The 27,521-nt window shown below is 42.2% G+C and overlaps 1 protein-coding gene across 1 annotated transcript; it reads left to right on the top strand.

Annotated features, from left to right (window-relative positions):
- The first annotated feature begins 185 nt into the window (after nt 1-185).
- Srek1ip1 (SREK1 interacting protein 1) lies at nt 186-21,567 on the top strand. Its single transcript, XM_021180318.2, has 5 exons — nt 186-358; nt 10,164-10,211; nt 16,114-16,257; nt 17,516-17,588; nt 20,558-21,567. Exons 1-5 carry the CDS (start codon nt 346-348, stop codon nt 20,739-20,741), a joined length of 462 nt encoding a protein of 153 aa, XP_021035977.1. The 5' UTR covers nt 186-345; the 3' UTR covers nt 20,742-21,567.
- Nucleotides 21,568-27,521: the final 5,954 nt, after the last annotated feature.

The raw sequence follows: 27,521 nt of genomic DNA, 5'->3' as shown, positions 1-27,521 counted from the left end.
GCAACTTTAGAGAATTTGTCGCGAGGTTTAATAATACGAACTAAAGGGTCAATCCGTAAATCCCGGGGCTGCGTCCAGGTCAGGCGATTGCAGATAGCACTCACCTCCGAAGCGGGCCGAAATGGTTCCGACCTCGTGTGCTCCGCGGTAAGACACCCCTGGAAACTGCATCCGCAGCCACTTAGTTCCGCCAACCCTAGATGTGCATCGGGCCTTCCCCTGCCCGGTGAAGTTGTAGTGGCCGGGTGGGAGAGATCCCTTTGGGAGTGCGTTGTCCTCGCAACGGACCTGAACCTAACGTGATCTCGAAAGCCCAGGACTCCGACGATCCCACTCACCTGCATCATGGCAGTCCCAGGTGAAGGTCAACCGCAGGGCTCTCTCACTCCAGAGGAATGAGACGAGCAGGGGAGCCCAGAGCACGGGGGTGGGTGGCAGCGAGCACTTGGGGAACCAGGCGAAGGCCTAAAAATTTAGATGTGGTCGGTTTACATGAAAAAGTTTATACTACAAGTTCAAAGCGGGGTGAGAAAGATAGGGAAAGATCATCTCTGTCATTCTCGGGCAAGCCCAAACTGCACAGGATTAGAGGGAAAGTGTATTGTAAGAGGGACAAGGGACTTGGTGACAATGAGAACTGTAGGCCTAAGGGGACAACTTGCCCAGAAGACTGTAACTTTCACACGATTTCAAAATAAAATTCGAAATGTGAGCGTTTGCCGAATCCAGGTGGCTATACACATTATACTGAAAGTCGCCAAGAAGAGCACCGGGGGCTTGTTCTAGCACTTCCAGCCTGTAATTTCTGTGTGGCTGCAGGCCGGCTGCTGTGCCCCTCCGGGCCTCAGTTTCCCTATCAGTTTCAAGACGGTGCTTTCTCGAATTAGATCTAAGATTCTTTGTAGGTTCCACTTTTGTGTTCAGAGGTTTCTAACCTAGAAACGGCAAACTGAGCTCCGGGGATGTTTTTGTTTGGTGCTCCAGTTTACTGGGGAGCCGCTAAGAACTTCCCCAAGCTGGCTTTGTCAGAATGTGTTTCTGCACATTCTTAGTGCTTGATAACCCTATTATCAAGCAGGTGTTTTTAAGAGATATACCCGCCTCGCATCTCGGAGATTCACAGTGCATAGTACTGTAGGAAAGACCCTGAAAATATTTATGAAGCCCCAACTTTGCTTAAACTTTGCTTATCCCCTTCCCGCTACTGTTTGACCCCTGTCTTTGTTCCGTGGCAGCCTTTTCTGAACTTTATTCTAGAGATAGCTGTTGCGGGGTGGGGCTGCTTCCTAACTTCTGCAGAGGAACACTCCAGGAGCTGTGAGAAGAGAGGGGACTACATTTATTGAGTTGTGTGGCAGTCAGCAGGATAGAAACCCTTGCTCTCTTAGAAGTCTGGGAGGGGTAGGGGTGGGGGCGGGAATTTACAGAAAGTAGAACTAATGCTGGGGCAAGCAAAAACAGGACACCTAACAGGATCCAGAGTGTACAAAAGGATGTTCCAGGTGAAAGCTAAAGAAATGTGAGAGTGCAGGGGACCTGCAGGGAGAGGGAGCGAATACAGAAAGGAAGAGGAACTAAAAGAGGGAATGAAAGAGCCCTGCCGTGGCTAACAATCAGCTAATCTGAGAGAAATGAGAAATTAACTAAAGCTATAATTCAAAGTATCTAACTTTTACTATGTAACCCATGTATCTGATACTATGTCAAACATTGTATATATTTTTTCTCCCTTTAATAACCCCTGCTATGAGATAGCTGTTGTTAGTCTCACTTCACAGGCGGAGAAATCAAGTAACTTGCTTATTACAAAAGCTAACGGAGGTTATCCAAGCTCTTGGCCACCATGAATGCAAATGCATTCTCCAACATATCCATAGCACAATAGATTTCCTGAGACTGAAGGACCTTACAAGCAAAAACAAAGTGTTAGGATGTTAATAGACAGTAGGAAAACACTTAACAGCTTTAAGAAAAATTACATTTTAGGATACTGTGACCTAGAGGAGAGTTAGTTAATGTAGAAGCATTGTTGGTACTTAAGGGTGATTCTGGTCAGTTATGTTACCATTGAGGATGTGGTCTCATTAAGAGAGAAGCAGCTAACTTGGAGGGGTGGTGGTGGTGGTGGTGGTGGTGGCGGTGGTGGTAGAATCACTAAGAATTAATTGCTTTGATGTGGGTAGGAAATGAGATTAACCTGGATTTTGACATTAGCTCATTTGAGGAGGCCTCATAACTGGGAAGACATCCCTCAAGATCAGAGTTGAGAGATGGTGGTAAGGTCAGTCTGGAGCTTGTGTTGAGGTCTGTCTGGCCCGGGATGGAAATGGCCAATAGGTAGCATGGGAATAAACAGAATACTAGGCAAGAAGTCAGAGTCAAAACAAACACTTATTATAGGACTAAAGGGATAAAGTGTGAGGGACTGTGCAGGCACAGTGGGTAATGTGTGAAGGCAAGACCTGACTGGAGCCTAGGGATAACAGCGTGTAAAGGGGAGAGCCGAGAACCATGAGCCTGCACAGTACTTGCCTAGGCATTTCGTGAGGCTCTGGTGACCTCTGCATCACACAGTTGTACCCAGAGTTGGCCTGCTGTCACTGCCCATCATTTGGGCAGGTGCTGGAGCACTGGTGTAGTATGAACACACCAGGAGACACACCGTAAAACTTTAGGAATGATAATTTGCTCCTGAAGAAAAGGGACAAAAAGTGATTTTTCTTCTAGCTTTGTTTGAGATGCTCTTAAACTTGAGACCAGTGTTTAAAAAAAAAAATGTTAACCTTTCAATTCAAAATAATGTTTCAAAGCATAATAATAAATTGTGTCATTAAGCCAGATGGAATGACTTACATAAACTGCTTAAACCCACCCCCCCAAAAATCAAGATAATAGGCTTGACAGTTGGCACAAATGCACAATGCAACTGCTTTAGAAAATACAGACACAGAAGATGTTAAGATAATTTCTTGAATGATCGATCCAGACGCTGCACGGAAGGAAAATGGGGCTCCATTGAGGTGATCATCAAGAAGGACACGTATTGTGGCATGCTCTTTTATTTTAGGTGTGATGGATTCAGCTTGGGGTGATTGTGCGCCTGGTTATTATAAGGTATAACTATAGAGTAATGAGGCTGCTTTTCACAAGCCACCAGCCTTGTCTGCTTCAGTGGTCACGTGTTTCCACCACATTGAATGCCAGCTTAAACCATTATGTAGGTAACAATGAGATACTGAAGATCTTTGGGAAAAAAAATCTTAGACACTTAGTCATTTGACAAATGGCATTGAACATAGGATTCAGTGAAGTTTACTTTCTTTGGAACATTTCTTTGCTCATTCACAGTTGTTCAGCCTAGCTCAGCTGTTGAAGTTGTATTAGTAAGTCACCATTCTCCCTCAAGAGTTGACTGGTCCAAGTGGCAGCATGTGTTGCTGAGAAGGATGAGTGCAGATGCTGACCTTGTTCTGTCTGTGTAGCCAGGGCAGAGGATGAAATGGCAGGGTCAGCATCCCAGTCTCACATCCCTTCAGAATACTGCCAAAGCATCTTCGTAATACAGAAGTGGGAAGTCACACCACAGCCAATTTTCCTCATTCCTCAGTCAAACTGTAGGTAACGTCTTTCCTCTCACACACGGCTGCTGAAATAGTGTTCATGAATCATGTCCGATTCTGTCATTCCTGAGGGGCAGCAATCTGTGGATTTTGTAATTCTCTTTAAGCCACTTAACCTTTCATAGGCTCTTTCCTTGTCCCCATAACTAGAGGGACAGTATCTTGAATTTCTTCAAGCTTCTCAAATATTCCAGTTCCCTTCTCTGCAAGAATGATGTGTGTAACCTGAGCATGACCTTTCTGCCTTTTCCTGCCATTCTTATGTATACTCCAATCACATACACAACCACACACACACCACCAACAAAAACAAACAAACAAACAAAAAAACCCAAACACCTGACTTCTTCAGCTCTTTTCTGACCTCTCAGGTGTTTTTCCACCTGTGCTGTGTGTCTTTGTCATCTCTTCATTATTGGTTTTCTTATCTTACTTGGAGGCCATTGCATACCTGCCTTAAATTTTCAGCTGTCTGCCTCTTTTTTATGCTTATGAGCAAAACTATATGTTGTTTCTCATGTTGGCCAGCACAGTCTGTCCTGCGGTACAGCCATGTGTACACTAACCCAGGGAATCTAGTACAATGTACCTTCTTATAGCGAGGGACTTCATTCATGTTTATGGCTTTTCTAATACCAGTTCAGAGTTACACCCATTTACAGGATTTATAGCTCATTTATGATAACCACAATCCAGTGCTGGAAGTCTTGATTCTGCTTCCTCAGACAATAGATTATATTCCCAGGATTTATGGGTACCTGGGCTCCCCAGTTAAGATCTCATTGATTTGGGGCAGACCAAAGAGGGAGATTGGGGATCTTGATTTAGGGAAAGACCACCATGGACTGCTGTGCTTATCTCAGTTGGAGACAGTTCAACATGTTTTTGAAGGAGACTTCAAGATCTTTCTAACCTGTGCCTGTTGTAACTCTTGCTCAGTGTAGCTCAAATCTGCCTGAAACTCACAAGACAGCAGGTGGGCCTCAAGCTAACTGCTCCAGCTGCAGTCTCTGATTGGTGGGCATCACATACCCAGGTTGGCTTTTTTTCATAGATTATTTTTGTGACACAAATGGAAGAATGTTATGTGTTTGCCTACGTTAGCTATTTCATATCAGTAGTTTAAGGGATTCTGACTGGCTTATCTGTCTCTTGGGGTTCAAATGATTAAGAAGACATTTTAATCTAAACAATAGGACCTCTTTCAAGAAATTCAGTTAGCCTACTTTTTAAATTTGTGAGGAATTTCTAATTTCTAGTTTGTTTGTTTGTTTGTTTGTTTGTTTGTTCTGTATTTCAGTTTCATTACTCCATGTAAGATCCTGAGGAAAGTATATCTACAACTATTACTATAAACCATTGGAAGGGATCAAACACTTGGGAGTTTTTTGCCTTTGACTTTCACAGGACAGAATTATGTTTTATACAGGCAACTGCATGTCTATGTTAAAAAAGAAGAAAAAAAAAACTCAATAAATTACTATTCTACTGAAGGAGCCCCAAAGTATGTTAAGTGATAATAAGATTACCAAGTGGAAACCTTGTGACAAAGGAAATCCAGCCCACTCTTACTGACTCTATCAAATTAAAAGTGAAAGATGGCGCCCTGTGGCAGAAGTGATACAGTTGCTAAGTGATGCAAAGAAAGCTTAGTTACTTTATCTGCTTACTTTTGAAATTGATTATTTCTACAAAGTATAAGGCAAACAATAAAAATAGAATATTAAGTTCTTCTCGTTGCTGATACGGTATTTGAGGGGCTCAGTAAAGAAACCACCCAAATGACTATGATTGAGGGGGAAGGTTTTTATGGATAAGAGATGGAGAATAGCCCGAAGCATCTGGGGAGGTTGCCAGGGCTACCTCTCAGGGACAGAGAGAAACGGTGGGTGGGGAAAGAAGCCAACTGCCAAGAATGTGGGAGCAGAGAAGGCAGCAAAAATGGTTGGAGTTATAAGGAGTTATGTGTTGGGGGTGGGGGAGGGGCGGGTAAGCTGTAACAGCCTGGGAACTAGTGTGGGGCTCTGGAGAGGTGGCTTGTTGGAGTTAATAGAGTAGTAGATTGCATTTCTGTTGTTGGAGGGGGCAGGGTGGGGAGTGTTCACACAACTCCCTATAGGAGTGGATAAGAAAGTAATGTCTTTTCCTGGCAAGTAGAAACAAGGTTTCTGAGGAATGTTTGAATGTCCAGCCTGTGCCGACTGAGCCAGGGCGGAGGTCTTGTGGGCTTGGGACCTGACAGTTTTCCATGGCTGAATGTCGGCTTTGAGCCTAGTGTGGTATACATGCCTAGAATCTCAGCATGGAAGAGCCAGAGGCACGGAGCAGCGCTATGCATTTGAAATCAGACTGGCCTACAGAGTAAAAGTTACAGTCCTCTCTCAAAATTAACCTTTGTCTTGAGAATGCTTGGAATGTACCTTCTAACTAACTGCATTTATGTCGAAGCTGATGTTTCCTCCATACTTTGAGGGAGCCGCCAGGAGAATCTCTTCGTGTTTCCTCCTTCCCTTTCTTTTAGCCATTCTGTTCCAGTTTTTGAAACAATGTTTCCACTATGTAACCCCTGATGCCTTGGGATCCTCCTGCCTCGGCTTCCTTCTTCTTGAATCCTTCTATCTCTTCCTGCTTTGCTTTTTTCCGTGGCAACTGCTTTACTAAATTATGATTTACATATATTAAAAGGCCTGCAAGTAAACATGTTTAGTTTAAAGAATTTGTGTGTGTGTGTGTGTGCCTGATTGACTACAGAAGAGAAGAAACAGGAAGCTAAGTAAAGTCCCATTTCCTTGTATATAAACGCAACAGCACAGACAGTTCTGCTATAGCTTCCTCTCTGTATGTTAGAGATTGTTCCCTTTCATTGAACACTGGCCTCGTTTCATTCAGACTATATTTTATATACTATTCTACTTATATTTAAACTCTTTCTATTCTTTATGTTTTGGTTTTTTTGTTTGTTTGTTTGTTTTTCGAGACAGGGTTTCTCTGTGTAGCCCTGGCTGTCCTGGAACTCACTTTTGTAGACCAGGCTGGCCTCAAACTCAGAAATCCTCCTGCCTCTGCCTCCCAAGTGCTGGGATTAAAGGTGTGCACCACCACGGCCCAGCTAACTCTTTCTATTCTTAAAGTTGCAAACTATGTAGTTGTGCTTAATTTTACACATAGTTGGTTTGCATTTGTGCAAGCGAACTAACTAACTGTCTGAGTTCCCAGGCATGGGGCTGCTGGATTCAGGCCTTGTGGTTGACTTGGTGCTATGCTAATTTGCACCCCACTGACTCTTCCAGAGCATGGCCACTCAATGGCCTCTTCAAGTTTTTCAACACGTGCTCCTCTGATAAGTGACAGTAGATTCCTGGTACTGTTTTTTAATGGGCATTTTAGCATGTAAAGAAAAGTGGGCATCTTCAACATGTTTTAGAGTAATTCCTATTTCTTTCTCCATACACTGTCTGCCTACTGTTTGCCCCTTCCCTGCCTTTTCCCCAGTAGCCATTGGCTTTTTCTCTCAGAATGTGTTGGGAGTATTCCCTTTGTCCTTCCTGCAAGTTACAAATATTGTTTCACAAACTTTCAACTGTATTCTGAATTTGCCCTCTGTCTTCTACCCCGCTTCCCCAATACACATACACACACACACACACACACACACACACACACACACACACACTACCTGGCCCTATTTTATGCTTCTATAGTGACCTTCACATTGTAGGTCCTGATTATAAAGGAAAACTTAAAGGGGGCATCACTGACCATCCTAAGCCAGCGTAGTGGTGAGTAAACCAGGAGCATGAAGGAAACAGCTGCACATCAGAGGGAGAAGGGATCTCTCCTGGGAGAAGGGGCCTCACAGTGCAGCTTCCCTAATTGGGTTTACAAGGATTTTTCAGTACCACTGCCCCCAGCTACACTTTTTGTCTGCACAACAGAAACTAATGATTAAGCTGCAAAGGAAAGATGCAGAGGAGAATCTAAGAAAATCCTCGCTAGTGATGCTCAGAAAAGGTGAAGCAAACCAAACAGAGCAACCAGTCACTGCCATCAGTGCCTTGGAAAATGGACTCCCTGCCCCCTCCCCCAAACAGGGTCTCACATAGCCCAAACTAGCCTCTATGTATGTAGGCCAGACGAGACTTGAACTCATGATCCTCCTGCCTCAGACTCCCAAATGTTGAGGTTACAGATGCCAGATCTTGACAGTTTGAGCTATGATTACATCACTTTTTTGAGGTCTTTTTTGTCTTGGTCTCAAAGGCCCATGAAGAAATGTTGGGCATCTTGCCAATAACTATAAATAAAGTTGGGATCTTAATTTGGCCAAAGGCAGTTGAGGAAGTAGCTTGTAGGGAGATCTAGTTAGTTCTTTTATGATAAAAAAAGTTTTGTCTCTGTTAAGATAACCTGAGGGAAATTTCATGTTCTGTCCTTTCTAAAACAAGGAAAGCATGTGAAGAATGAGTTGGCATCAGTCTCCTTTGCTATAAATGAGTGCAGCTTTAGCACAGGCTGAGGTGAGGCAGTTTTACACCTGTCCCTTACTCTTAGTCTGTGGCAGAAGTAATAATGGTGCAAGAAGCAGTTTATTCAACATCTGTGGTTTCTATGGAAACAAACTTAACACTGACCCATATTCTCTGAGCCTTTTGTCAATGTGCTGTCATTTTCATAATGGAGAAACCTTAGATTAGATTAATCCAGTTGTATTCCATAGTGAGTTCTGCTAACTGTGGCATGTGGGTTCTCATGGGGCAAAGTAGAGACACAGAGTCTAAAGGGAAGGGGACCAGTGCCCAGTGCTCAAAAACTTGAACAGGGAGGCCTTTTCTGATTTAAATACGTAAATACTTGAAAGTGACAATAGGATTTGAGGTGAAAGCAGCTTAAGAAAAAGTGCAATGCCTGGCTGGGCTGTGGTGGCGCACGCCTTTAATCCCAGCACTTGAGAGACAGAGGCAGGCGGATTTCTGAGTTCTAGCCCAGCCTAGTCTACAAAGTGAGTTCCAGGACAGCCAGGGCTATACAGAGAAACCCTATCTCGAAAAACCAAAAACAAAAGAACTGCAACTCCTGAGTCCTTAGGAAGGTGTGACAGGGTGATGAGTGCTACCAGATAGGTTCTCCCTGTCACTCAGAGGCTAGCTGACAGTGGGAAATGTTACAAACCTCTGTGCTGTGGGATTTCCTAGAAGGCTCGGATGTCAGGGGCATGCTCTGTGTGTTCTCACACTGTCCTCTGAGGTTGTCAGCTGCAGTAGAGCTGTTTAACTGTGCAGTGTTGTGGGGTGTGTTTACAAGAGCAGCTCATTGAGTGTATTTTTTGTCCCAAACTAGAAGTAGGAAGAAATAACTAGTTGTTTCAGTTTTATCATAGTAAAGAAAGAGTTTAAGAATTATTTTCATTTACAATTACGGATGTATACTCTGGTTTCTCTTCAGAGCATATAAATCTTTCACCTTTTACAATTACTGATGTTTTCTGTCTGTTCTCTACATTTACTATATATTTAGTCTTACATTAAGAATGATAACGCCATTTGAAGGATTTAGAAAGTGACACCCCCTTCCTCAGAGAGTGGAGTGATGCTCCATGGGCCTCTCATTGCTTCACAGAAGCCACTGGTAGAAAATAATATTCATTGTAACATTCAATGGAATATTCAGCCACAAAAAAAGAATACAATTCTGGCGCATGCTAGCCTATGCATAGATTCTTAAAGAATCTGTGTCCGACTTACAAAAAACGAAGAGTGTGTTCAGACAGAGTAATGGAAAGTAGACGGGAGTGGCTGAGATTTGAGACACATGCATGTCTGGTGGGCAGAGTTACTCGTCTTGACCATCCGGAGGAGGACAGTAGTTGAGAGCTGTGCATCATCGCAGCCATTCTCCATGCTGCTGAGCTATACATTGAAGTGACTCAAATCCCATTCTTAAGTGTGTAATTGTCACAATTGTAAAAGAGCAGTTTTCTTTCATTCCTAGTGTTTATATTGTCAGCACCTTCTTATGTATGGAGCACACAGAAATATTGTGAATATTTGTAAACATTTATCAAATTGGGATGTGTAACTACTTTGTTTTCATGTCTCAAAGTTCAAGTGCTGAATCTAAGTGCTTTGTTTTGCTTTGCTTTTGTAATGATACCTTGGGATTACAGTGAATTTTATGGATAAAATTTCACCAATTTCTTTGAGAAAGGTGGGATTATTTTTTCTGAAAAAAAAAAAAAGGCCATAGTATCCTGCAATCTCTTCCCCTATATTGTGGAATTCCTAAAATGTTTAAGTTCTCAATTATAATGCTGGGTTCCAATTGAATTAGAAAAAATATGTTCTTGAAATATTGGTCAAATGATTTGGGTAAATTCACTTTCAGTGAGTTGACTATTCATCAAAATAATAGAGTGGTGTTGCTAAGATTAGAGATTTTTTTTCTAGGAACTTTAGTACAAAGGGTTATCTTAGGTTTTTATCATATGATAAAGACCTTATTCTCACTTACATGTATTTCCCCAAATGTTCTCCAATTGTATTTCAGGTTGCAACAAGGACAATGTCAGAGCAGGCTGCAGAAAATGTGGCTACCGTAAGTGTGCTGAAAAGCAACTTTCTGTCTACTGTGATCATTTTTTCTGGGGCCTTTGCTTCCTGGGGGGCCGATGACTCAGCATCCTGACCTCAGCAGCTCTGTGGGTGGCCCTGAGCCCTTCCCTATGTGGTAACTAGCTAAGATGCTGTGAATATTAGGGGTCAGCTGTAGACTGTTTGGAGGAAACAGAACTAAAATAATTGAAAATACAAAAGTAAAGGACTATGTACACAGAAGAATAATAGGTGGTGCTGCAGAGGTGGCTAGGCAGTTTAGAACACTTGTCTTTTAGAGGGCAGGGGTTCAATTCCCAGCACCCATGTGGTAACTCATAACCATCTGAAACTCGAGTCCCAGAGATCGGGCATCCTTTTCTGGCCTCCACAGGCATGCACATGGTACACATGCATACATGCATGCAGGCTAAACACCCATAGATAAAAAAATAAAATATATACACACACACACCTCTATTATTTCTCCCTTTTTGGATACTGATGTAGAGGTAAAGGCATTGAAATGATTTTTTTAATGTTTCCTGAATGTATCCCTTTGTATTGAAAGAACCTAGTGGGGAAACCCCCACTCATATCCGGAGTCGGCGTGCACCCAAAGAATCACGAGAGACCATCTTGATGCAAACACATGAGGTAGTTTAATGACAGAGCTCTGGGCCAACATGTATCTCACACAGGAGACAGCGGTTGTCAGCCACTAGGCTCGAAAGCTAGGGGTTTTTATAGAAAAGGGTCTGGGGCTGGGGGAGGAATTGGCTTGGTTTCACACAATTGGTTCATTTAAACATCAGCAAACTGTACGTGCAGATCGAGGTAACAGCAGAGCATCTGGTTAACATTTAACCCACCTCAGAAGGGCTGGAGATAGGTTGGCGCTGGGCCAGTCAGTCCAGACATGACTTTGCATTCTCTTTATCTTTATGGCCAAGCAGCCTCAGGAATGTCTTAACAATGGGCCTGCCCAGGCATGTCCTGGCCTGTTCTGCTATGTTCTTAGTCCCAGGCTTCAAAGCTCACAAACAACTCTTTGGGCTATTACATGAATCACAGGTCTCAAGTTTTATTTTCTTTCATTATAAAGATTTGATTGGTCCCAGAATTTCTGTGCATGGGCAAAAAACCGTTCAATGATAAGTCCGGTGTGATTAATCTAAAAAAGGACTAGAAGGTCCACCCAAGCCTGTGTAATTACAGACTGTATCACTAATGTTATTGCATTCTGTAAACGACATCCCTGGAGGATAAGTCCAGCAGTTCTTCAGGCCTCGCTAATAAATAGTTATCCTGGAAGCACTTGCTGCCTCTAAAGGTGTTTGACATCTGTGCCAACTATACTGAACTCTTAGGATATATTCCAGTTCATTAAAGGATTATCTTCTAACAAATACAAGTGATTAAACAAAGATTCCAAAGAATACCACGAAATTTATTTACAAACTTTGTTATTAGAAAAATAACTTATTAATAAATACCACAGACTGCAGTTAAACTCCACAAAAGTTTCCTGATCTTCGTTTTTATGAATGTTCACTCTGGCAACAGATCACACCTCAGCACTCATTGGATGTGCAGTAGTTGGCCCATGGCCTACCTATTCTGTACTTTGGTTTTCTTTCTGCAAAATGACAGTTATAGAACTGCCCTGATTGGGGTTTTATTGCTGTGAAGAGACACATGAGCAAGGCAACTCTTATACATAAAGTCTTTAATTGGGGCTGGCTTACAGTTCCAGAGGTTCAGTCCATGATCATCATGGCAGGAAGGATGGCAGCGTGCAGGCAGACATGGTGCTGGAGGAGCCAAGAGTTCAAATCTTGATCCAAAGGCAGCCAGGAAGAGGGTCTCTTCTGCACTGGTAGGAGCTTGAGGGACCTCAAATCCCACCCCCATAGTGACACACTTCCTTCAACAAGGTCACACGTCCTCCAACAAGGCCACACCTCCTAATAGTGTCACTCCCTATGGCCAAGCATTCAAACACATGAGTCTGTGCGGGCCAAGCCTATTCAAACCACCACAAGATCCTAACTTCATAAAGGTTGCTGTGAATACTAAGTATGACTTGTATTAAGTAATGACTTCAGGTCATTACTGGCCAGCCATAGTAGGTCCTCAATGTTTGTGGGCTGCGATTGTTGCATATTAGAAAACTAAGGTATGGGTTCCTCCAGTACAGGGTAGGAAAGTGGAATTTGAAATCTAGGTACCAGATTTCATACTGTGTGGTGCTGGATTTGTTTGGTTGTTTGTTTGTTTGCTTGTTTTTGTTTTTACTCTTTATAGTGGCAAAATATATTGCCTTAGTGAGGGTTTTACTACTGTGAAGAGACACCATGACCACAGCAACTCTTTTTTATTATTAAATTTATTTACTTACTTACTTAGCAGCCCTTCCTCTCCTCCCAGGACCCCCTTGTGCAAGTCCAACCCCCATTCCACTTTCCCCTTTTGCTTGGCCTCCCACTGAGGCCAACCAAGGCAGGCAGTCCCTTTAGGGGTAGGGGATCTACAGGCAGGCAGGCAACAGACTCAGGGACAGCCCCTGCTCCAGTTGTTGGGGGATCCCCATGAAGACTAAACTGCTCATGTGCTACATAGACCACAGCAACTGTTATAAAAGAAAGCATTTAAATAGGACACCATGACCAAGGCAACTCTTATACATAAAATATTTAATTGGGGCACTTGCTTCAGCTGACTGCTGTCTTCCCCCTAAGCAAGACACTGGGCCCTCAGAATTCAGTTAGTCCAGGCATCTTCCCTTTTCTGGTCACTGTGACAGAATGACTGAGGTGACAACAGAATGGGAGGAATTGCTTCTCCTTAGCTCACTTTCTCCTGGGCTCCTAGTGTGGGCAGCTCTCTTGTCTCTGCCCCCCCCCCCTTAAGGCAGAGTAAGATGGAGGATGTGTGTGTTCCCCTCACAACTTACAGGAGGCAGAGAGAGAAGTTCTATATAGCTGCTGTACTGGCTGGTTTTGTGTGTCAACTTGACACAGCTGGAGTTATCACAGAGAAAGGAGCTTCAGTTGGGGAAATGCCTCTATGAGATCCAGCTGTGGGGCATTTTCTCAATTAGTGGTGAAGGGGGAAAGGTCCCTTGTGGGTGGTGCCATCTCTGGGCTGGTAGTCTTGGTTCTATAAGAGAGCAGGCTGAGCAAGCCAGGGGAAGCAAGCCAGTAAAGAACATCCCTCCATGGCCTCTCCATCAACTCCTGCTTTCTGACCTGCTTGAGTTCTAGTCCTGACTTCGTGATGAACAGCAGTGTAGAAGTGTAAGCTGAATAAACCCTTTCCTCTCCAGCTTGCTCTTTGGTCATGATGTTTTGTCCCTGACTAAGACAGCTGCCATCCTTTTTCCCCTGTATTACATCCTGACAACTTACAGAAGGTACAACCCACTTATGGGTTATGTCATACTGAACCCAGCCTCTTACTGACTCAGAGTTTGATGATTTGGCTACTCTACTTAGCCAGCTTGCCCCAGGGATCCTCTGTCTCTGCATGCCAGGTACTGGGACTACAGGTAGCTCCCATGCCCGCCTGACCTTTTTGGTTTTTTAACAGGGGCTATAGTGTTATAGGGATCCAAACTCTGAGCCTCATACTCACATGGCCAGTGCTTTGTCACTGAGCTAACTCCCCAGCCCCTTACATTCTGATAACTCTTTACCATTTATCATCTGAGAGTCTATTTAGAAAAGAAGCCACAAGTAGACTAATAGTTTGGAGACACAATGATATCCTAAGTGTCTTTCACTTAAACCAATAAGAAAAACAGCTGCAACAGACAAAAAAAACAAACTCCATTGCAATTTACAAGTAATTTACCATGTCACCGTCATTAACATGAAGCCAGACCAGTTGTAGGGACTCCTAAGCATTTGTCTCACATGTCAATTTCAGCGCCAGGCATTTGGATACAAAGCTAACTTGACTAAAGTAAGATTGTGTCAGGAATTCTAGTCCCAATGGCAAGCCAGGCTACAGTGCAAAGCCCTCTTTTCTGCACTAAGTGCATAGCACTGAAGGGAAATAATGTGATAACAACAGAACCAAACCAAGAAACTTAGCTCAAAAGGAAGGCAACCCACCCCGCTGCTGGGCTGCAGGGGGTCTTCAAGGGAAAGCAGAGGGTGCATGCCGAACGCACAGTGAGTCACACACTGACTGAGTGCCATCAGGACCTGAGGGTAGCTGGATGCCTGGAGCAGAGCCTCTTACATAAAGCCAGGATCCCTGCCCCACCATGAGATGGAAATTAGGAAAATTTCACTTAACCACTTAGAGAAATTAGCAAGACCCCTCATGTTTGAGAACCTACAAAATAGCAATTACAAGGAAAAGAACACTAAGCACTTGGCAACCAGATCTTTTTACCTTCTAAGTGTTAGGAATGAAGTGTACAGTTAACATTGAGACCAGAACTATCTTGCTAGTGCTAAGAAATTACTATTAAAAAAGTCTTATAGGCTGATGCTATATCTCAATTAGTAAATCATTTGCCTAGCATGCAGTAAGTTTTGAGTTCAGTCCATAGCACCACATAATCTCAGGCATAGTGACCCACACCTGTGATCCCAGCTCTGTAATTACTCTAGAAGATGGGATGGGATGGGACCAAGGCAGAACTTCCAAAAGGTTTAATAGCACCACTAAATCCGCCCCCCCTTCTCTCTTCCAGGTGAGTGTGGCAGTGTTACCATGTGGACGACATGATACAGACAAGGGTTCTGTTAGTTCTTGTAATGGCATTTGTAATAGTGAATTCTAAAATACACAGTAAATGCTTTCCCAAGTTAATTGTCTGGTTGCTCTGACAGAGTCCCAGACAGGAAGCATACTCACTTCAGGAAGAAGAGTTTCTTTAGGGCCACAGTTTTGAGGTACAGTTCCATCCTGGCAGAGAACTCATGGCAGCAGGTGCTTGAGGCAGCTGCTCATATTTTACCCCCAGTCAGGAAAATGGTTGCTGAGCTGACTTTCTGCTTTAAGTGTGTGTGTGTGTGTGTGTGTATGTGTGTGTGTGTGGTTACTCATGGGCCATGGCAACGTGTGAACAGCAGAGGAGATCTTGAGGACTTTGTTCTCTTCTTCCACCATATGGGTCACAGGGATGGAACTTATGTCCTCTGGCTCAGTAGTAGCAACCATCTTGTTGGCCACCCTGTGACCTTTTTGTTCAGTCCAGGACACAGCCCAAGGAATGCGGCTGCTCACATGTAGGGTGAGTCTTCCCCACTTCAACTCACCTCATCCAAACCCTCAGAGCGTGCAAGAGCCTTGTCTTCAGATGAGCCTCCATCCTCTCAAGACCAAATCAGCGGTAACCATCACAGTGAACAATTACTGAAGCCTCCTTACGAGAAGAATTTAGGAAAACTGATATCAGAATTGAAATATTAATCTTTGAGTCCTTTAAAGAGGTCTGTTTAGTTTTATTGATGCCTACAGGTTACGACACCTTTACTTAGATGAAAGATATAACCACACGAGTTAGAAGTCAAGCCGAGGCGAAAAAGCTACAGGGAAATAAAAAGTTTCATGTATGAGAGTATGTTAGTAATCCTGATCTAAATAATGTAAAATAATCTGTGCTTATCGAAAGAGAAAATGTTGATTCAGTATTCTGAAATGCAGGACAAGTGCCCCACAGTGTTTCTTGAATTAGAAGTTGCATGAAGAAGGGGAAAGTTCTGTTGGAAGAGTGTATTCACTCAAAACCACAGGGAACAGTAGTAGATCCGCCCGCGGCAGAGTGCAAGTGAGGCTTTGGTGTTGTCACTGAAAACTAGTACTCGGTTGCCTACTGTGAAGTACCAAAGCAAAAAGCACAGCTATGGGTATAGATTTCCTCCTCCTCTCTTGTTTTCTTTATTTAGCTGGTCATCTGACTTTCGAGTGCCGCAATTTTCTCCGGGTAGATCCCAAAAGGGACATTGTGTTGGACGTCAGCAGCACCAGTAGTGAGGACAGTGATGAAGAAAATGAGGAGCTGAACAAGCTGCAGGCTCTGCAGGAGAAAAGTAAGCCGTGGTTCCTGTCCGCTGTCCTCTTCTGACTCACAGGACGCTTATGTAACTGTGCACATCACAGAGGCGTCTTTCCTATTGCATACGAGGGCTACAGCATAGGTGAGAGCTTCAGCTTTGAGGGAAGTCACCGACATAACATTAGTAATCAGTTATGAGACCAGGAGGCACGTCGGTCTTTGAGTCCATAGTTGGCATTTTGCTTTTTCCTCGTTTGTTGCCTGTTACACTGGGTAACACAAAACATTGGATCCAGGTCCCACTGTCAAATATCAGAGATTAGACAATCGAAAGCTTACTAGAAATGTTAAGTACACAAAGAATCCTAGGCACGGGCAAGCAAGAGTTCTAAGACTGACAATATATAAGCTCCAGGAATTTCATTTCTGCTTTTGGACATACTCTTACCAAGATTTACCTAAGTGGGGTTGGAGAGATGGCTCAGCAGTTAAAAGAGCTTGCTGTGCTTCCAGAGGAACTGAGTTCAACTCCCACCTCAAGAAGCTCACAACTGCTTGTAAGCCCAGCTCCAGGGCATCGTCCACCCTCCTCTGGCTTCCACAGGACTTACACACATGAGGCATATAGGTACACAGTCGCATAAGTAAAAATAAACATTTAAAATCATTAAAGAAAATAATATAAGAAGCTCTTATACTACTCCAAATAGGCTGTGAAAGAGCACCTCTCATTTTGTGCAGTCTTGTGTACAAAAAGCCTTGTTATCATAACGGGATTACCGTGCAGTTGTGTGCTTGTAAACTTCCAGTTAGAGAACAGAGTATTATATAGAAGTAAAATGCAGTTTTTACTTACTTATTTAAAATGAGAGGATTATAAATATGAAACTTACTGTGTTTGAGATTTTCAGAGCGCTTTTTTAAAAAAGATTTATTTACTTTTTTTTCCTTTTTTTTATTTATTTATTTTTTATTTATTTATTTTTTTTGAGACAGGGTTTCTCTGTGTAGCCCTGGCTGTCCTGGAACTCACTTTGTAGACCAGGCTGGCCTCGAACTCAGAAATCCGCCTGCCTCTGCCTCCCAAGGGCTGGGATCAAAGGCGTGCACCACCACTGCCCGGCTGATTTCTTTACTTTTATGTATGTGAATATACCTATCTGCATGGACACCTGTGTTTTTGTTATCTTTGTCCTTCTAACTATAAACTACAATCTGTGCATGCACACACACAGCGTTCTGGGACAGAGACTCGTGGTGACCTGATTATTTTCTCCCTACCTTCCTTACAGGAATAAATGAAGAAGAAGAAAAGAAAAAGGAAAAGAGCAGGGAGAAAATTAAATTGAAGAAAAGGAGGAAAAGGTATGTCTTAGTGGATTGTTTACTTGTTGGAAAAGAAACCCAAAAGCTGTGAATACAGGAGGGATTATAGATTTTTGTTTTGATAGAGTCCAGTCAATTTACTATTCATGTCTTCTTCATGAGAATGAGATGTTTAGTTTAGTGAAATAGCAAAGTCCTCTACATTAGAAAACAGGAATCAGAAATGAAGTCATTGCTTAGTCACGTGTTCTCTGGAGCGAACTGAGGTCCTGAGCAGTGGTCACATCCCTTCCCTTTTATACATTTGTATTCTGGATGTTACTTTTATAACACGAGCCCATCTTAGTCGGATACACATCTAAATTCTTCATATATAGTTTGTGCTCATTTTGAAATTGGATTCTAAATATCTATATTCTCCTATCATTACAATGACTAATAAATTAATTTATTTATTAATGGAGTTTAATAGAATTTCCTAAGCCCAGACTTTCTTCAGATCTTTCACAACCCTCACTAGCTATTTTTGAATATTTTACTGATAAGACTTTTAATGACTGATTAAAGAAATTGATCAAATTCAGTAAGAGATAGATCCTCCCCTGATTATTAAGTATAGTCTTATTTATACTAAAATAAGTAGACATATTTTTGAGCATTTGTTCATAGTAAGGACTGGTCTGGACTTTATTCTCTGAGAATTTTTTTAAAAATCAGGTGTTGCCATTTTATAATTTTATAGTGTACTTGACTATATATATTTTAATACACTAGAAAACTTATGAATTGTAAAAAACTTACTTTCAAGTGTTGGGAGTTAAATAATCTATGCTGGGAGTGTAGAGCTCAGATTTCTGACTAGTGTATTGTTATTTATGCTAACAAAGCAGGCAGGATTGCTTACAGGAAACATGAGGCTATATTGTGTTCGAGGTTCTGATATACTTGTGTGTGCATATAGACGGGCACACACACACACATCACACATATATTTTATATGTGTGTATGTATGTATATTTTTTGTTTTCAGACCTATCTATGCCAAGCCTCAGAGACCTTAGGCCCTGAAACCCAAACTTCTGTATGCATGTGAAGATAGCTACCTAATCATATATGCTATGCTCAAACCTAGTTTTGCCTTAAACCTGAGAATCCAGTACCAAAAGCTAAGGAAAAAATGCACAGGCACAGAAGAAGCTATGTATATGGGAATAAGTAGACAGCAAGATAAAAAGAAAGAAGTGAGGGGAAGCTTGGGGTTAGGGGCTCACCCAAGCCACTCCTAGGGGCAAGGGTCCCTGAACCCTTCAGGCTTATGAATTCACTTTTGCCCTATATCTGCTCTGACGTTTCTTAGTTTGGGGTATAGTCCTAATATTTAGATTGCTGAGCTAACTTTTTAAAAGATTTTAAATTAAGACATAAGTCTTAGTTAGGGTTTCATTGCTGTGAACAGACTCCATGACCAAAGCAACTCTTATTAAGGACAGCATTTAATTGGCCCTGGCTTAACAGGTTCAGAGGTTCAGTCTATTATCATCAAGGCGGGAACATGGCAGTATCCAGGCAGGCATGGTGCAGGAGGAGCTGAGAGTTCCACCTCTTGTTCCAAAGGCAGGTAGGAAAAGACTGGCTTCCAGGCAGCTAGGACAAGAGTCTTAAAGTCCACACTCACTGTGACACACTTCCTCCAACAAGATCACACCTACTCCAACAAGGCCACATCTCCAAATAGTGCTACTCCCTGAGCCAAGCATATTCAAACCATACAACATAATTGCATAATTTCTCCCTTCCCTTTTTCCCTCCAATCCTTCCATATACCCTCCACTCCCTTTCAAATCTGTGGCCTCTTTTTTCAAGACTTTGAAATATTATTTATATTTTTATGTAATAGATAGATTGATTGATAGATAGATAGATAAATAGATAGATAGAAGATAAACTCCTAAATATATAAATACAACCTGCTCAGTCCACACAATATTATACATATGCACTAACTTTTAAGATGCTTACTGCATTTTAAATGAACTAAGTTTCTATGTTGTTACATACATATTCTGGGTTTAGACATAGGTAAAATGTTGTACTTTACAGGAGATTTGAAAAGATGACTTCTTTGATTTTTTTTTTTAATCTCCACCCTAACTCTGCATACCCATATCAGGGTAGAAAATTCTATGGGTGTTCCTCTCAAGTTCATGTTAAAATATTAGAAAAATATAATGATAAATCATCCTCATTCGCCTACATGCAAGTATTCATTTTAAAAGCCCCCTTTCGCTGGGCGTGGTGGCACACGCCTTTAATCCCAGCACTTGGGAGGCAGAGGCAGGCGGATTTCTGAGTTCGAGGCCAGCGTGGTCTACGAAGTGAGTTCCAAGACAGCCAGGACTACACAGAGAAACCCTGTCTCGAAAAAAATCAAAAAAAATAAAAATTTTTTTTTTAAAAAGCCCCCTTTCTATAACTAATAAAAATCTCTTGGAAATACAAGTGCTCATTTCTATCACTCTGCAGCAGGAGGATCAAGTTCATTATGAAAGATGACAGGAATTGCAGAAGGGCTTTTATTTTGTTAATTTTTAGCTCTTATCCATTCATACTGAGGAACAATTAGGATCCTTTTTATATTGAGTCATAATTGCATCCTTTTGTGAGTTAAGAGAACATGATAACAAGTGATTACATACACGAGTGGGCTGCGTGCATGAGGTCAGTGACCTCTGCTTCAGTCTCCCCTGTGAGATTCTGATGGGCAGGGAGCACAGTGTGCAAGCCTGTGGCAGCCCCAGAAAAACACCTCAATTCTCTAGTGCTAAGCAGAAAGGAGATGGTAGCTTTATCAGCTTCCGTGACTAGGCAGCGATCATTGAATGCTGCATTTAAGGAGAATAGAAGGCAACTTTTTCATATCCGTGTTCACTCCTCCTCTCCCAAGACTTGAGGCAGCGCAGACCCTACACAGTTGATGTCTCCGGTCACAGCAGTGTTCTTGCCCATAGGTCTTACTCCAGTGCCACTGAGGAGGACTCCGCAAAACAAAAGAAACAGAAGTATCAGAAAAAAGAAAAGAAAAAGGAAAAAAAGAACAAGTCAAAGAAAGGAAAACATCACAAAAAGGAAAAAAAGAAGAGAAAAAAGGAAAAGCGTTCTTCCCCTAACCATTCTGAACTCACCAAAAAGTAACAGAGTCTTGGGCCTAACTCAGAAAATTCAAGAATTCAGTGTTTTTAACTGTTGAACCTTCCTTGGAATTGCTATGTGATTACGCTTTGCAGAAAGTCCCAGCCTCTTCCATAAAGACATTCTCACCTATCGGGGCCCTTCTCTCTCTGACCATCTGTAGTAAACCCATCTCTTTACTTAACAGATGTGCCTCAAGTACAGATATGTGTACATACAAAGCTCATCATTCTGGCTCTGTGTTTTGGTGGCTTAGGCCGGTGCTGTCTCTCGGTAAGTCAATTAGCACGAGGCTTTACTGCAATCAAAGGAATGATCTACTTAGCAGCTCTGAGTCGTGCCCACCTTCCAGTGGCACAGCTGCCTCGGCGGGAGTGATTTGCTCTTGATACTGAATAGCTTTATGTACTCTGTAATGTATAAAGATAGTGAGGGTCTTCACTGTTGTTTTTAAATCTCTAGACTTTTTAAACAACATCATTGAGGATAAAACTGCTTTACTGATCTTAAGTAGTAAGTTTTTAAATGAATGGGATCTACAGGAAGATAATAATGAAAGTATTTATAACAGTGCCATTGTTTTATGAAATGCATCTTTCTGGCACTTGGCTCCCATGTTTTTATAACAATTAAAACATCCCCTTTTGAAAACAATCATTTAGCTTACTAGGAAGTCTGGCAGAGAGATTCTATGCTGGTCAAGATTATTACGGTAGATCCTGGATTGATTTACAAATGTGCCATATTGGCATGTCTTAGGTGATACCTCAAACACAGAGCTTTTTGTGTGGTAGCAGCAAAATCCTCATTAAAACTGATTTTAATTGTATCCAGTGTCTATGATGCCTACATATATTCATGTTATGAAAGTTTTTATGAATGTGTGCATATATATTTATTTTTTTCTGAAATGGTTTTAGAGTGAGTTTCACACTGAACTTCTGGCTTCATGGATAATCAATGTTGATATTTCCTCTTCCACTTCAGTCACAGATCTTAGTAGCACTGTGAAAATTTTTAAATTAAGATTTCCATTCTGTACTTTTTTAAATTGACGACTTGGAGATAGCATCATGAAAGCCTTTGTGTAATAATGAAATTTGTATATAAATAAGCATTTTCAATGACATGTCAGTAGATTTAAGTGTCTCTGAGGTTTTTAATTTCATGGTTATCAGTATAGAGTAGTTTGACATCTAATAGTCCCTAATACCACCAAGTTAATGCATTATGCCATAAAAACATTGATCACCAACCTGTTATCATCGAACAGCCCCGAAGTCTCTGCGTACCTTGCTATGGTGCACTTCATACATCTTCAGATTGGTAAGTGCATGTGTGGCTGTGGGCAAATTTATGGCCATAAAATGAGATTCGTACACTTGGCCTTGCAGGCCGGAGGGCTTTAGTAACTGTTCCCTTACCCAGCACCCAAACTGACATTCCCTGATTGACTGAGGGGTAGTCCTAGGAAGTCCCCTACTGTCCCCTCATCTCTGCTCAGGTTACACAGAAGCTACACCCACACCCTTCGCTACACTGCTCCCGTGAAGTACACCTACGTACGTTCGTATCTTCAGCTCTTCCACTAACTGGCTACTCTCCTGGCCCATAAAAAAGTAATTTTGTTTAGAGTTTTGTCAGTTGTTTGAACTAAAGCACAGAACTTTGAGACATTTAGGGATTTGTTTTGTCTATGCTAATTTTTGTAAAAGTTCAGTTATCTGAATTAATAAAAGGTTATTTGGATTAATAAAAATAAAAGTCATTTTTAAAACACTTTAAAAAAAAAAAAACAGCAGGGAGCTGGAAAAGTTGCTCCACAGTTAAACGCTCTTGCTGCTCTTAGGATCGACCTTAATTCAGTTCCCAGCATCCTCGACGGGAAGTTCATGAGCACCTGGGACCCTGTTACTCCAGCTCCGAGGGGCCGATGCCTTCATCTGACTTGTGTGGTACCCATGGAGATGCTCACAGAGATACACACATGCATGTAAATTTAAGATTTTCTAGATTGTAAGCTTAACAAGAAAAACTACATAAATGGCCTCATCCCATTGTGTGTACAACAGTGTTAGCAATGACCACTGTAAATGAATAGTTCATCATATTTATAAGTTTTACTTCAGTTAATTATAAGAAAATATCAATTGACATATTAGGGTTATTTTTCCTTCCAGTTCTGACAAAGCCAGTGATCCCAAAGTGTCACATACGTCATACACAGTCAGCTTCTCACTCAGTAATCTGCTACAGAAAATAAAAGATTTTAATGGCTAGTCATTTCCCCCAGAAATATCTTAACATTATTAATATATTTCCCTGTAATATTTGTGTACCTTATGAAATATCTGAGTAAAGTAATTTCACTAAAATAAGAAGTTGTAGGCAATATGAAAGAAACAGAAAGAAAACTTTGTTTAGTAGTAACTGGCCCAAAGTGCTGATATTGTAACTCTGCAGCCTGAGCCTGAACAACCCTGAGCACATTCTATCTCTTTACTCCTCCGTGGAGCTCCCAGCAAAGTCATTACCCCCTCAAGGCCTTGGTGTCTCTCGCCTATGAAATATTATACTGTGCTTTCTCAGAGCACCTGTAGCCCTTAATGTATCTGATTATCAATAATATTTCAGTGAAATTCAAACAATGTCCTTTTTTAGCAGGTACTGAAGATACAGCCAGCATTCTGTAAAGGTTGCATTTATAATTATAGCTGGTAAACATATCAACTTAAGTAGGTAAATGGTATTCGATTCATTTCGTTACAACCCAATTGTTTGCCATTTTCACCAAATGCAGTTTTGGACCGTGAAAGTCAGTCTGGGCTCTGGTTGAGCAAGGCTTATTCCAGAGACCCAGTAGAAAATTCCGCAAGGGATGGAACCGTGAGCTACGTTCCCAGATGTAGGCTCCTGACACCACAAGGCCTCAACTCCATAATCCCGTAGCCACATTCAGTCACATAGGAAAATGTCCCAAGCTCCTGATATTCTGGCTGGACTCCATTCCCACAGTTACCTGGCAATAGCCAGGTAGGCCTGGCCCACTGTAAAAGGGGCTGCTTGCCCCTCCTCTCTTGAGCTCTTTCTTGCCTCTTGTCCCCTTGCTCCCTATCTCTTCCCTTCCCTTCCCCCTCTCACCAAGATGCCATGGTCGGCCTCTACTTCTCTATTCTTTTCTCTCTGCCTTTCTACAATAAATGCCTTAAAACCATGGACTGCCTCCTTTCTTCTAGACTCACCATGCTGGAGCGATGGAGAAGGCCTTCCCCTAAAGAGCAAAGTGGCAGGAAGGCCTCCCAGCGTTTCCAGCCACTGAGGGGACCAAGGACTCTCACCTGCAAGGGAAACACCCAGCGCCTCCCCCCAACACCTCTGGCCTCCATGAGGCCCAGGGACCCCAGACTGCTCCCTCCCCACACCCTCGGACCCGTGGCTTGCACTCAGCGGTGTGGGGGCACCAACTCCCGAGTCCGCACACCGAGTGCCCCGAGCTCTGGCGGGGTCATCTCCCCCCTCCCCTTATTTCCCCATGTCCTGTCCCCAACAATGCAGATTTACATATCTGTAAATTTACAAGATTTCTGGCTGCATCTAAATTACCTGAACACTTAGAAGCTGCTGTAAGCTGACAGGCGTGGTCCCTAGGTTCCCCATTCTTTTTCTCATCATCTGTTGCATACAAGCTCTCGGGTTTGTTTTTCTTAGTTCCTTAGATTAAGTACGTCTCCTCTTACCCATTTAGTTCTTGGAGGCCAGGGCATTGATAAATGACAGCCTGGGCAACTGTGTGTGCGTCTGTATTTACAACTCTGTCCACAGTTATAAGATTCTATCCTCAGCCTTGAAGTTGGTGGCAGAGTTCTTACCAGCAGCTGTAGACGGCCCATCTGCTCCCCTGAAGTGCTCACATTCTGGCTGGTGGGAGGGCCACCAGAACCACACCCATGTGGACTCGGAAGATTCTTGTAAAGAAATACAGATGCTGCCTAACTAGTTGGCATCAGTTAGAGGAGCTAGTGGGAGAACATAACACCTGAATTGGATGTTCTTAGCGTTGATGAGAGGAGTCTGGGCTCTTCTTGACTTGAGTGAGTGCTGACAAGAAAGAGGGTGATGAGCTGGAAATGAACAGTGTGCCTGAAAGAGTGGAAGCTTGGTGTGGCTGGTCTATCTGTGAAATTCAGAGCATAAATTCCACATAAACGGTGAGGAGACACCGTTTCAGGTTCCTGCAACCAAGTGAAGGGAGCCTTAGGCTCCATGTTTGCAAGCTAACATTTAACTCTAAGCCATGAGAGTTTTAAGGAAGGAAAATGGTGTTTACTTGGGTTTGGTCTCATCTGTTTTGTGCTCCTGTTCTACAGTTTTTTAAAGATAAAAATGCTGTCATTAGTAGTCTACATAGAAGATAGTTTGAGCATCTTATGCTCTGTTGTTTATAAATTATACAATAGCTTGTATTTTCTAGAACCAAAATAAAAACTAAAAATGCCTTACTGTACCATCAGATAAATCTCAGAATTTATACACATGCACACTTTTTTCAAAGGGGGGCTTGCTTCATCTTATTCTGAACAGGCTTAAAACTCTCACTGTGTTAGCATTGGTGAAACCCAAACATATTTTCCAGCGTATAGACTGTGCTTTAATGAAATTAAGGCTTGCTTTTAATATTCTGATCAATTTTTGAAATACCACCATTTCATAGTTTCATACGCATCCCTCCAATAGCGGTAGATATGAGCTGCCTTTGCAGGTGAGGCTGTGCAGCATCCTAGGTTTCAAACTTTGCCTTAAGAACAGAGGTGACAATGACCCCAGTTGCTAAGGCCAGGGTCTTTTGACCTCACTCATGCCTCTCCCTTCAACTCAGACTCTGATCTGAAAGTGCCCAGCACAGCAGAGGTCCAGGGTCCGTCTCCTTGGACACTATTTATGGCATATAGACAGCCATGTGCGACTCCATTTTGCCTTCCCCACAGATAGGGAGAGTGTGGGCTCCGACCTTAATTTCCTCTTTTCCATGCCTTTTATGGTGCCTCCTTTCTCTTGCCTTTTGGCAAGGATAGTAGAGCTGTACCCATGCCTCCACTGAGCATTCCCCACCTAGATGCCCACCGGAGCTGATCTAGTAATATACTAACACCTGTGTGTCAGGGTGGCACATTTTCTGGCTGTCCCGAAACTCAAACTCCCTCTCTAGATTAGGCTGGCCTCAGGATCACAGAGATCTGCTTGCTTCTGCCTCCTGAGTGCTGGGATTAAAAGGCATGAGCCACCAGCCATTTAAAAGAGGCCCCAGATGAGGCAAGTTCTCTGTGGGTTAGAGGCCAGCCTGGTCTATATAGTGAGTTACAAGGCAGCCAGGGCTACATACAAAGAAACCCTGTTTCAAAAAGCCAATATGTAATTAAAAACAAAAAACTACTTGAAAAGATTAAAGTCTCCATGAAAGCTCTGAGTCGGCCCAAAATAAACTCTCTTTGCTTTTCTGATCTCAAAAAAAGTCATTTTTATAACTAAAAATATCCTAACTTTTAAACTTCATGTACACACTAGCATTTTAATATTTGAGCCTTGCAAAACTGTCCTACTTGAACGGAAAATATAACTCAAGTAGCAGGTATTATGGTGATGACCTGGGACTCTGGTCAGTATTAAATGTAATCATTAAATAAAATCCAGGAAATAAACATATCATCTCTGTTACATCAGCCACATTTTAGGTGCCCAGTATACGCTTACGTTGGTAGCAATCATACCATGCTACAGATAAAGAGAACATTCCTATTACCTCAAACCCTAAACTATGCTAGTCTATGAGAAAGCCATAATTATGGTAGACATGATGAAAAGTTGCTACCCCTGAGCTTTGCACGCACAGGAATAATGAGGCATTTCTTCTTGCTATCAGACCAAAGAAGCCATGTTCAGCACATTTTGAAAGACATGTCCCCCAGCTGCTGAAACCTTCCCCAAAGCCAGTGTGTGTAGTGAAACATGCTCTAAGTTGTTGCCTTTTTCTACTGAATTTTCTATTAAATTTTGTTTTTAAAACTATGCCTATATTCTAATATAGATATATTTATGAAAAAAAATCCTTTTGAGATATACACTGTAGAAACTCTCTTTTCATGTTAGATGTGTGGTTCTCAACCCTTCTCATGCTACAGTCCCTCATGCTGTGGTGACCCCCAACCATAAGCTTATTTTCATTGTTACATCATAGCTGTAATTTTGCTACTGTTATGAATTGTGATGTAAATATCTGTGTTTCCTGGTGGATGGCCTTAGGTAACCACTGTGAAAGGTCATTTGTCCTGCAGAGGGGTCACGACACAGGTTGACTATCACTGTGCTCTCTGGTAGCATTAGATGGAACTACACTTGAGTACTTATGATAACTAAGTAAGTCATTTGGAATATGACTTACTGATATACTTTCTCAGTGTATCAGCTGAGCCACAAGAAGGCTGATTTTATGTCAATTGATGAGGCACCTGCTGCTTGTAAGTTACAGAGAGAAGCACGAGATGACCCAAGACAGGGAGTAACTAACCTCCAGGATGTAACCCAGAGATAAGCAACCACAGCAGGGAGTGTGTCCACGGTGCCAGCTGAGCCTGCTGGTGACATTCAGATTTCTTTTATAACTTTCATTACAGACATTCTTCATTGTCTATTATATGAAATACAGCAAGTACCCATTGCACAGATAATTCAGTGATACATTTGCCATTGAAAAGTAACTTTTATGAAGGTAATATATTTTTGTTTCAC

The sequence above is a fragment of the Mus caroli genome, unplaced genomic scaffold (genome assembly GCF_978045245.1).
Source record: "Mus caroli unplaced genomic scaffold, Mus_caroli_1 scaffold_15, whole genome shotgun sequence".
NCBI lineage: Eukaryota > Metazoa > Chordata > Mammalia > Rodentia > Muridae > Mus > Mus caroli.
This window is presented reverse-complemented; position numbering and strand designations above follow the sequence as displayed.